Source organism: Semicossyphus pulcher, unplaced genomic scaffold, assembly GCF_022749685.1.
Source record: "Semicossyphus pulcher isolate SPU_LCO1_2020_fin unplaced genomic scaffold, fSemPul1.0.p SCAF_8, whole genome shotgun sequence".
NCBI classification, from domain to species: domain Eukaryota; kingdom Metazoa; phylum Chordata; class Actinopteri; order Labriformes; family Labridae; genus Semicossyphus; species Semicossyphus pulcher.
In genome coordinates this window covers 32,805,744-32,818,264 of record NW_027211759.1, presented here as the reverse complement: position 1 = coordinate 32,818,264, position 12,521 = coordinate 32,805,744, and the positions used below count along the sequence as shown (strand labels likewise).

Here is a 12,521-nt window from a genome sequence, read left to right as displayed (position 1 = left end):
ACTGAAGTAGCCTTGTGGACCATTTGAGAAAGGGTTACACGGTCATTTCCAAAAATTTAAAAAACATCTATTGCAAACCAGCTATAAAGTCATAACATGTTTAATGTCTATTCAAAGATTGTGATTGCTATGGACACAGCTCTCACTATGAGTGTAACAGAATATGATCATTTTTAAATTAATAAAATAATTTCCATATCAATATTTTGTGCCAGAAGGTTCCTAGTTCGAACCCTGGTTCGGACGAAGTGGGCCTTTCTGTGTGGAGTTTGTATGTTCTCCCCATGCATGCGTGGGTTCCCCCTGCTGCTTCCTTCCACAGTCCAAAGACATACTCGTTAGGTTCAGTGGTGACTCTAAATTGCCTCTAGCTAAGGGTGTGAGCGTGAAAGGTTGTCTGTCTCTTTGTGTCAGCCCTGTGATTGACTGGCAATCAATCCAGGGTGTGCCCCACCTCTCACCCAATGCGAGCTGGAATAGGCTCCAGCCCCCCGCAACCCTGAACAAGATAAGCGGTATAGAAAATGGATGGATGGATATTTTGTGCCAAATTTTTAATTTTGTAAGTTGGTAGCCATGTAATAAGGCATAATGTATAGTGAGCGGGTGGGGGGTCCTGCTCACCCTGTCGGGTTTCTATTCTGTAATAACAACCTGCTCTTGCTATACATTATCCCTGCTTACATGTGTCACAATAGAGACCGAAAACCATATTTGTGGTAGCAGATTGTCCGGACACTAAATGTTGCTGGTAAGTGTTGTCCTTTTATCACCCTACGCGTTGTAAGCTTATTGTTAGCTGTCTAGTAAGTTAAAATTATTGTTGTCATAGAAACAAACCCCACATGCAGCATTTTTTCTCTCACCGCACAAGCGCTTTATCCCAGCATTCCCCTCGCCCTGCCAGTGCATTTCTGCCAGAAAAAGGCGCTATGGACACAGGGCCTTAATTCTTAAACAGGGCCCAGATTCCTAAATGATCTACTAGATTTGTAGATTAGAACTGTTAATCTAAGAGAGTAATGTTGTTGTTACCATCAGCATAATTACTGTGTCACCAATCTCTCGAGTTGGTTTCAGCAGCAGTCTCATTATTGGAGCACTATTTAGTTACCCTGATGCCTTTCTGAACTGGACTGAAGTATTGATGTGATACACAAACTTGCTTTGATCATGAAGTCTTTGTGAAAGAAACAGACAGATACATTTGCATTATATATATATATATATATGCTCATCTTCTCTATGAATCTATACATGTCTGAATGTAAAATATCTAATAAGCTTCTCCACAAACAACAGAGCAGCTTTTAGGGGATAATGAAAAATTTAAGGACCATCATGCACATACACACTCCTAGACAGATGGACATGTTGCCTTCCTGCCTTTTAAGCCACCATGAGATTCTATATCCTTGTTGGCCTCATTGAGAGTGTGTAGGGCATTAAAAAGTGCATAAATTGTGTGTGTTGTCAGAAGCTCTCCATTGATATTCCAATCAAAGTGGTCTGATGGGAGAGCTAACAGAGCAGCAGGTTGGGAAGTGAGGTGGGGAAAGGCCTGATGTGTGTGTGTTTTAATGCGTCTCTTTCAGCCTTTCTGAGTCATCGAAACATTTTCTCTTTTTCACACTCCTCATGAATAAATTCATTATGTCTATAGAAATATTTATTAACATCTGTAAGGACAATTTACACAGTCTGCCTTAGGTTCATAATACATCTTGTGTTTACAGTTTGATTAGTAGCTCACAACAGAAAAGTTTCAAAAATGACTCCCAAAAATGACACATGCATTGTACCTACAAACACAGAAAGAAATTGGCATTATTTGTGAGTGTCCAATACAAAGACATAAACAATACTGTTATCAATCAAAATTTCAAAAACAAACACTGGCTTACAATCAGGGTGTGGTCTAAATTAAAGAAAATAAGTATTACAGTCTGATCGTGTTGCTGCCCTTTTAGAATGTAATGCTGTTTCAATTCTGTGTTTTCAGAATTGTTTCACAATTGAACTGTTTCAATTCAGTGTTTTCAGAATTGAAACAACCATTTCACTCATTTCATGGCAAAAGAAAGACTAAACCCTAATGACAAATCTGATTTTGAGTGATTAATTATTTGTTAGATTTTATGAATACAAAGCCCCTATTCAAATTCAAAAGTCTTTTCCCACTGGTTTAATTAGAATGATGTCGGACATAAAACAAGGCTTTCCGAGTATAGTAAAGACCTGTGTCTGCAATAGTCTTGCCGTTTTTAAGTAAAATTTGGTTGGGTTTTGTCCATTTTGTTATTTTTTTATGCTCTAGTTTGAATGCATTACATCCTCTATACATCATTTTAATTAATTGAAGTTTACATTATAATAGATCAAAAATCAGTAACAGTCTATCTTTCTGTCCCTCCACTCCAGCAGAATTTCCTCTTCCCCAGGTCCCTTTACTGACAGTCTCCACCACTCCACGAAATGCCCTTAGACCTTTTCCCTTGCTTATATGATCCTGCAAATCTCCAACACCTCAATCCCCTTACCCTAGCTTTCCGTCCATCTACCCAAATGCACCTCATTCCATTGTCAGTCACTTACAACATGAAGCATGAGCAGACCGTGACGGCTGCGTGGCGTGACAATCCTATTTACATTAGAAACGGGAATTAGAAACTAAATTAACACGCAGCGAAAACAACCGTATGAGCCGAAATGGAGAGACGGACAGCGAGCTAGGGGGAGAGAGGGACAGATCGCATAGAAGTTCTGTCTGTAACATGATGTCATTTATTCATTTTTATAATGAAAATGAACACGTCCCGGAGCCGTCACGCACAAGGCACCCTTCCAGTGTTGCCCACAGAAGTGCACATTGACCTGATGCGGTCGTCACATACTAGGTTTTGACCTAGTCTTGTTTCCTCTGCAAGTTTGTCAACGTTGCTCTGTAGTTTCACACCTTAGCTTTAAGCCTGTTTTCTATGATTTCAAAGTTGTTGCCTTCCTGTTCCCTATAACCCTGCCAGTTGTACCTGCCATTCTCATCCTCCTGTAAGCTTTGAAACCATTTTAGTAAATTATTGAAGTGCACAAGCTCTGCATACATTACCTATGCCTTTTGGTTCAATGACTGTTGCCCTGATTTAAGGTGACTACGTTGATAGGAACGTGTTCCAGTTTCTACTGAATTTTCTCTCAAAATAATTTTCATCAAAAAATGTAAATTTAAATACGCAAATCTTCTAAAACCCTGTATTTTCCTGTAGTTCATTGGAGACAGCTCTCTAACTGTAAGTCGTGGTTAATAGAGACTGTAGTGAAGTTCTTATACTTAATTGATAAACCTGAAGATTTGTGTTTGACATATGCACTTCCATCCATACTACTCATGCATGCTCTTTCTCTGTCTCTTTCTCAGGGGGGTGGGGGGCACTTGTTATTTAAAGTGACCCACTGTCCAGTAATAGATTAATACATATTAATGGCATAGTAACTGGGTCAAAAGAGGAAGACACAGAGACAGATAAACACTTGAATATTTCAAAAAGTGTATTTTATGCCTGCACATGGTATGGAAAAGCCCATACTCGTCCACAGTAGATCAGCTCAAAATAAATATAAAAGTTTTATTCTGCAAACACAAAAAACCCTGTTTTGGTGAAATCTCACATTTAAAAACAATGTTTTGTAGGCTATGATCAAAGGGACGAGCAATGATGGAAAAGATAGTATACTATCTTGAAGGAACTAGCATGAAGGACTGCAAACATCCACTGTGCTCGCCTCCAACCATGCTTGCCTTAACACTGGACCTAAGCCAGCAAACCTAGAGCAAGCTAACCTTCAGCCTATGCCCTTGTTAGCTTGCCTTGCCTTGCCTTGTCCACCTGCGATCCCTGGCTCTATTTTTGAACTCCTAAACTATTGGCCCCGAATTGCAAGTTCATGCTCAAGCAATCATGACAAATTATTATTTAACTTAGGAGGCTAAGACTATGAATGAAAATGATTAGCAGTCAAAATTAGACTAGTCTTTTGCCCGATATACTACATGCCATATACATACAAAGTCATGTCCACCACCAGTACTTGCGTTCCCTTATTTTAACCACACCCTGTGAACAAAGTATAACAATTAACATGCAGTAGATATTAAAATTTATGTTACCTCAGTCAGAGCAAAACCTTTTCACTTTAAATCTTTACAGGAAGTGGTTTGTGAGACAGTCACCCGTAGACGAGAAAATAAGGTTTACAAGATGAAAATTTTTTTTTTTTCATGTCTGCTCTGGCTGCCATGGAGTTAAGGCAACACTTTACCCTTGCATGAGAGGTTTGAATGTTCTACATCACAGCCAAACAAATGTTTAAAGAGCTGGGACTGTATTGATCTGAACAGGAATCTAGGCTATGTACCTCTTAAAATCACATCTCATAATCTCACTTTATCTATCTTAGCTGACCACTCACATAGATCACAAGTTAGAGCTTCAATTATCTAAACATGATTGATATTGGTCCACAAACTAAGTTGCTAAAAAAAATCATTACCTTCAACATAATCTTAACCTGTTAATACTGTTAATACTAACAACTAAAAATGAAAAATGAAAGTACTGTAGTAGTTCACTTGGAATGTAGATAAGTGTTTTTCTGTTGTGAAGACACTAGAGGAAGTAAGAAGTGTGCGTTAGCCTTTGCAGCAGTCTAAGTACACTGAAGCCTTGTTCAATCTAGTGACAAAAGTTGAATAGCTTTTAGCTGACGTTACTAATGTGGTCGCTTGTACTTTGTACGTTTTAACATTTCAGAAGAACTTAATGGACCTCGACCAAATATCATTCTTACACCCTGAGACTGTGTGTGTGTTTGTTTGTGTCTCTGAGTTTGTGAGTGTAGAGGTGTGTTTGTTTGTAGTTATGCGCAGTCATGGTGATGGTGGAGTCTTCAGGGAATTTGTGGATCCTCCCTGGCTTCCACTCCCCACCGCTCCTTGTCCAACCCACTGAACCACAAAACAGAGAGGGAGGGAGAAAAAAGATACTAACATTAGTTGCAAACAAAATTGGAACATAACTAAGGTTGATTTATAGAAAATCAAAATGTGATTCATTATACAAGTAAAGTAATAGCCAACATAAGTAATTATAACCCTTACATGATAGCAAATCTCACTTAATGGAAAAAAGTTAAATATCCCCTAGAGGTCCAATGACATAATGTTATGATGTAACTTATAGGAAGTTGTTTTCTCTTGGTAAGGCTGTGTAAGCCGGGCAAGACAACTTTTAAGCTAAATCATTCATCATTAAACATTATCACTTGTCTAAGGCAAAATTAAGATCACATCTTGACACCAGTGCTGAAAATTCCCAGGTTCATTGCCTTTTCCACCTTTCCATCAGATGCCTTTGGACTTTCCCTTCTTTTCCCATACATACATACATACATACAGTATACACATACATACATATATGTCCCTGTTATAATCATCCTCAGAATCAGAATCAAGTTTATTGCCAAGTAGGGTTACACATACAAGGAATTTGTCTTGGTTTTTCTGGTGCAAAACAATGAACACAGAAATAGAATAAAAACAAGTTAAAAGCTCGTAAACAGTAGTACTATGGTTTTGGTCCAGATGGACCACAGCCTCTTGCTGGAGGGGAGGGTCTCAAAGAGTCTGTGTTTGCGGTGGGAGGGTTCAGCAACCATTTTACCTGTACAGGGTCCCTGGAGATGTACAGATTCTGGAGAGATGGCAGATTGCAGCCAATCACCCCCCCTGCAGAGCGGATGATATTCTGCAGCCTGCCCTGCTTGTCCTTAGCAGTGGCAGCAGCTAACAGACAGTGATGAAGGGGATGGACTCAATGATGGCTGTGTAGAAGTGCACCATCATTGTCTTTGGCAGGTTGAATTTCTTCAGCTGCTGCAAGAAGGAAGACCTCTGCTGTCCCTTTTAGATAATGGAGCTGATGTTCAGTTCCCACAGTACAAAGACTCCACAGTAGTGACTGAGGGGTCACAGAGGGTGATGGGGGACGGGTGGGGCTGCGTTCTTCCTAAAATCCACAACCATCTCCACTGTCTTAAGAGCATTAAGCTCTAAGTTGTTCTCACCACACCAGGTCACCACATGGTCAATCTCCCACCTGTAAGCTGACTAATCCCCACCAAAGATGAGTTCAATGAGGGTGGTGTCGTCTGCGAACTTCAGGAGCACTTTGCATACAGGGAGAAAAGCAGAAGGGAACGAATGCAACCTTGAGGGAAGCCAGAGCTGATGGTCAGACAGAAAGTCTGTAATCCACCGGCATTGCTTGGTCCAATGTAAAATAGTGTAAAATCTTGAAATTTCAAAGCAGAAAAAGGTATTGGTCGAGAAGCCAAACACTTTCAAGCTCAGTGACCTCCAGTGGATTTTAAATTAGCTTTTTTTTAAGTAAATACAAACTTAAGCTCTTCAGAATATATCTTGTAAATGCAGACCTAATGCCTTTTGTGTGTCAAATGCAAATCATCAAGCAGCTGATGCTCTTAAAGTAAACAGCACTGAGTTATAAGTAGCTAAGTACAAGGGAAAAAAATGTGAATTATGAATTTCATACTAAAATACATTTCAATACCACATATTTTTATTTTCGATAGTACTGTAAGGAACCAAAGCTTTAAAAAACACACAAGAGATCTATTGTCAGATTTTCAACCCAAAGCTGCAGTGAGCAATGAGAGAGAGCTGTGGTCAGTGAAACAGAGAAAAAACACATTATTTTCTGATTGTTTCACAGTAGTTACACTCTAAACAACAAACTAGCACACCTACATCTGTGTACAACACCGCAGGAAGGTACAGGATTTTTTTTGGGGTCACTCTTTATAATGCTGACTGTATATGTCTGTCTGCTCCACGCTCTGTCACACTTGGAGCTCTTATACAGCAGCGACACAGTGGACTGTTCTCATTCACAGAACTGCGAAATGAGGATGTTTTTTTGTGAAGTCTTTTTATTTATGTGTATTTTGCCTTTTATTCCATTTTATAAGTCATTGTAATGTATATATCCCTTTATTTATGTGTACTTTCCCTCCTTTTATGCCATTTTTGGGGTTTGTTTGATTTTTCTTAGTGAAAGCTATATTTTGCATCGGTGGTGGTTATTACACAGTTATACACATTGGTAAAACTAATTGCAAATTTGGAAATTGCAAATTTGCAAGTATTCCAGCTTGAATTGATGAAATATATCAAAATGTAAAGGAAAAACACCTTTTGTTGCTCAGAATATCATTTGGTTACCATATATCCATTTGGAGTCTCCAAATGTCCTTTTTGGAAGTCTGGCTGGCTTTTTATGAAAAAACAAATCTTTTTTTCTGAATTAAAAGGCCCACTGCTCTGTTTCTGTATCACTTCTAGGTTTTCTGACACTTTCACAAGAAACAAGAGGGGGTTTTCTTCCTGGCAAGACCCCATTCATGCATGTGGTCAGAGTGGTTCAGAAGTAACAGCCATTTTAATTTGGGTATGTCATTTTAGCCATTTTTGCTCAAAATAGGGGTGGAGTGGAAGTAGGGCTGGATATCAATAATGATTTCTCAATATGATTGGATTCTGATTCACAAGGTCCCAATTCAATTCAATTTCCGATCCAAGTCGATTCAATTTGATATTGATTTGACTAGGGGTATTTCAGTTACAATAAAAATTTTAAATGTTTACAATAAGAATTGACCTCAAAGAAGTTGCATCATGTACTTTGTACCTATCACGACAAAAATTTGTCAGCACAATATAGGGCTGCTCAATTATGGCAAAAACCATAATCTTGATAATAAATGAACATGAATTCAATATTTAGAAATAAATAATAAACTAAAAAAAATGTGATCAAAATATGTAGCCACATCCTACTAAAAACTCCTAAAAATATATTTAGCATTTTGTTTGCTAACTATTTCAAATAGTGCAGTCTGTAAATCTGTCCAATGAAATTAAAGGCTGTTAGGCAGACAAACCGTCAAATTACAGAAGTAACCGAAAATAAATGTTCCACTTAAGTCTAGCCTAAATAAAAAATGTTTAACCCAACATGGTAAATGCTGGTAGGGGTACCCAATATTGCTAAAGTAATCTCTTTAAGGTTTTTAGCAAGAAACACCAGCCTGTTAACATGGTCTGGTTTCAGTGCTGATTGCAGGCAGAAACAATATTTACACCTGTGCTGAAAACACTCTCTGAAGAGGAACTTGTGGCTGGGATGCAAATATACTTTCTTGCCAGCTGAGAGAGCCATGGGTAGAGCTTCCATGATTCCCTCCATCACTCTAGTGACTCCTCCTCAGCATCGATTTTCCTGCCTGGAGGTAGGACTTTAGCTCAAGAGCTATGGCCTGGTCCTGTTGCAGAGCCGATCCTGCATCATCTTTGTCAGTGACCTTGAAGAAGCTGCCCAGGGCCTTCTTCTTCTGCTTCTTTGGTGCAGCAGCAGCAGCAGGTGTTGCTGCTGTCTCGAGACGGGCCCTCTCCTTGGAGGGGACACATTATCAAGAAAATAGGCCTGGTCCTGTTGCAGATGGACCCAACCTCGGTTTTCTTCGCCGACATACTTTAACTTGAACCTCGGGTCCAGGGCAGAGGCCATGTCCAACAGCTATAGTGTTGCTGTGTCATCATATTTTCATTAAAGTAGTCCAGTATCTTCTTTTTGATACTTCTGGTGAGGTCTATGTTGTCGTCCTCCACTGCCAACATTGAATGGTTGAAGAGGTGGAAGGTTGGTTTTAAAAAAGACACACATACATATTTCTCTCCAGAAAGTGTGTCTATGAATTCAACCAGAGGGCTGAGTGACTTGTTGATATATCAATGTCCTGCCACATGGGGATGAGATGCCTGAGCTTTCGGTGTTTTGAGAGGACCTGGGCAATAGCCTTCTGCTGCTCAAGGACCCTGTCAATCATGGCCTGCCTTGATCCCCATTTGGTCGGACACTCACAGTGAATGTTCAGGTAAATTCAGCTTCTTCTGTGCCTCTGCAAGCTCCCTCTTTTTTTTCCAACTGTAGGAGAAGCTGCTTCTTGCGCAGCCCCATCACTCAGTTGATCCTGGGATCATTCATTGCATTCTCTAAGATTAGAACACATATATTTAGTATCATGATAATCATAAAAACCTTTATCAAATCATCATCTGGCAGTTGCCTGTGTGTGTGTGTCTGTGTATGTGTGTGTGTGTGTGTGTGTGTGTGTGTGTGTGTGTGTGTGTGTGTGAGAGAGAGACAGAGAGAGAGAGCGATAGATAGAGAGAAAGAGACAGAGTAGCTCACATGAAATTTTGTTACATATTATAATATTATTGCGTTGATATCGCGTTATCAAGCTGTTCTAGCCCTGTGTTCCAAGAACTGAAGACAACAGCTCTCTTTTTGCTCCAATCCTTGCGCTCTGACGAGCCTCAAACCCAGAGCCCAGAAGACGCACCCAGCCTCCATCCAGCACCGGTCACAACACGGAATGACCTGCACATCGTCGTTAAGAGAGACCGAACCGGCTGTGCGGCACCGCTCCGAGGGATGAAGCGCCAGTCCTTTCATCAAATTTACCTTATTAATTGTTTTCATACTCATCACCATATTCATTTATCTCATGTTTATTTAGTAGTTTAGTTAATACATTCTTCATTTATAAAGATCTGCATTATGTTTTTTGTATGTGTGAAGTACTAAGCCTCTGTACACCGCAAAACAAACTCAATTCTAGACTCTAGCAACCTTCAGATTGTGAGATTGAATTAAAATAATTAGGTAACTAGTTATAAGTTGGTGCCCCATTAAATACCTACAATAGGTTAAATCTTTTAATTAAAGTTAAACTTTAAATTCCAGTAGTCAAAATACAGTGCAGGCATTCTATGACTAATTAACTATTAAATAATTAATCGACCGATTTATGCTACATACAACAAGAAAACATAGGCGATCATGACAATGAGGGGCTGATCATTTTGGTTCAACAGCACCACTAACTTTATGATCAGCGTTTAAAAGCCTACAGGGACATCACATGGAAAGCCTAAATATGGCAGGAAATCAGCACAGAGCTGGGTGGAATGCCAGGTAGGTTATTTAAAGTTTGTAATGCTATTAACTTAGCATGCTAGAGGCTTACCGGTTTATATTGGTTCATCGATGTAAACAAATGGACTCGCATCTGTTGTGTCCCATCCAAAATAACAATGACAGGAATGTTTTTTAGTCAGCAAGTCTGTCCCTAGATCACTTGCCAGGCTTTGCTTACTTGAAAGTTTTAATGAACAAATACGTTGATGAACGTTACGTTTTCAAAACCTTAGGCTATAACCTAGCACAACTCCGTTCACCACATTTTACTTTCACTCTCCAGAGCTTGCGTTTTGGGGAGAACAGTGCTGTCTTCAGAGATAGATATTGGTTAACTATAATTTATTGACATGCTATCTGGCTTAAGTAACCTGGTCAAATTTGATTGCCTATAAATGCGCTCGCCATACTATCAAGTAGCTACAGTAACCTGGTCTCCGACAAGGTGGTGTGTGCAGGGCAGGCAGAACCAAATTTGAGGGACCGCCTTAAGAAGGAGATTAAAGCTGAGAAACCTAGTGGGTCAGGTGCTGGCACAACAAAAAATGTGGAAACTGATCCTCTTTCTGATGTTCCTCAAGCCTACAATCAAGGATAGGCCGACCAGCGGGAACATGCCACAAGGCCCTGTCCCTGGGGTTACTGCAACAAGCCAGGAGTCTGAGGAGTTTGTGTTCCTAGAAATTTGTGCCAGCCAGGGAAATGTGACCAGACCAGTGAATTTGAAGACAAGCTCCTGGAAAACCTGTGTCGCAAATATGACGAAGATGAACTTTGGTGTCTCAGCCTGGCTTCTAAACTAAAACATCTTGTCTGAGGAACAGAAGAGCCTTTATCAGATTGAAGTAGCTCAGTTGGTTCACAGAATTAGTTTTTCACAATTGTTTATAGCCCATACATTTAGTAGGTTTATTGTTGTTTTCTGGTTTCAGGTTGTATGCCATTTGTGTGAAGGAATATTTGTATGTGTGGGGGGGTCATCTCTCATCCACCCACATGAGCTATTGTTATCAATCACTGCTGTTACATTTTTTTTTTCTTGCACATTCTGTGCAAGGCCTTTATGAAATAAGACAGTTTTGTGAGTTATTCAGTTCACTTATATATATATTGTATTTTATTTATTTTATTATTTAATGGTATATATATTGTATATCTTTCTATACTAATCACAGTATTTTTTCAAGACTAAGCTGTGCAATCTTTATTGTAATTTTTACATATTCAGTCATTCATTCATTTCTTTTTTGACTGTTAAAAAAATGTACTGCATTTATGCACTTAAAAAGTAATTACATATACATAAACATTATGCTATTTCAAGTGATTATCTTTTTTTAAGTATTAAACATTAAAATGATATGAAGTCTATCTACTTTTAAAGTCCTCCAAAGGGTGATTACAGTGCAGCTCTTTGAAGGACACTTCTCCAGCAGGAGAGACAAAGTAGTGAGTGAGGGTCTCCCTGGCCTTCGTAGCCTCCTTTGTGCCGTTATTGCTGCCCACTCTACCCAGGTTGTTGTGTGAGTTATCAATCTGGGGAGGTGAAAATGATGCAGTGCCCGAGCGCACGAAGTTGTGTAGCATGTAGTTTCAGGTTGCTGTCCCATGACACGCCTATACATCCTCCATTGACATGCCAATTGGCCGAATGCATTTTCAACTACCCTCCTTGCACAGGAGAGCCTGTAGTTGAAAATCCTCCTTTCTCTTGGGAAGAGTTTGCCTGGGTAAGGACGCATCATGTACCTCTTAAGTGGAAACGCTGCGTCTCCCACGAAGGAGTATGGCACCACACCACGGTCCTCTGCCCCTGGGACAGTGGCATCTTCAGGCAGGTCAGCTGTGCCCCTCTGCAGAGCTTTTTCAAATGTTGAATTGGCCAGTACTCCCCCGTCACTTGTCCTGCCAAGAGCGACCATGTACACAATCCGAAAAAGGTATCGGGCATCAACTACAGCCAAAAGGACAATGGAGTGGAAGCCCTTATAGTTGTACTAGGCTAAACCAGAGGAGTGGGGGGCCTGAATCATAACATGCTTGCCATCAACCGCTCCCAAGCAATTGGCGAAGTTCCATTTCTGCCCGAATTCCTCAGAAATCTTCTCTCAGACTTCCTTGTCTGGAACAGGCATGTAGGTGGGTAGAAGGACCTCCCAAATGACCATGGCCACTTCTGGGACAAGACTGTGGAGACTCCAACTCAAAAACTATTTCATCCATCTTCAGCTCCTGGAAGAGCTGATGAAATTCTCCATATGCTCTGCGCTCTAGCAGAATAGGTTGCACCCACATGCACTTTTGTATTTGTTGTTTCTGTTGTCTCTTTTTCAGACGCAGATAAACAAGGGATACACAAGATGCAGCTCTCCTTTCACTATCCATATTGTAGATGAAATAATT

The 12,521-nt window shown here is 39.9% G+C and overlaps 1 protein-coding gene across 1 annotated transcript in view; it reads right to left on the bottom strand.

Annotated features, from left to right (window-relative positions):
• Positions 1 to 1,661: 1,661 nt before the first annotated feature.
• Positions 1,662 to 12,521, bottom strand: part of syt9b (synaptotagmin IXb) — a 57,770-nt gene continuing 46,910 nt past the window's right edge. The window contains exon 8 of the mRNA XM_069686762.1: positions 1,662 to 5,002. Within this exon, the coding sequence (XP_069542863.1) occupies positions 4,925 to 5,002 (78 nt within the window). The 3' untranslated portion in view covers positions 1,662 to 4,924. The remainder of the gene's footprint in view (positions 5,003 to 12,521) is intronic.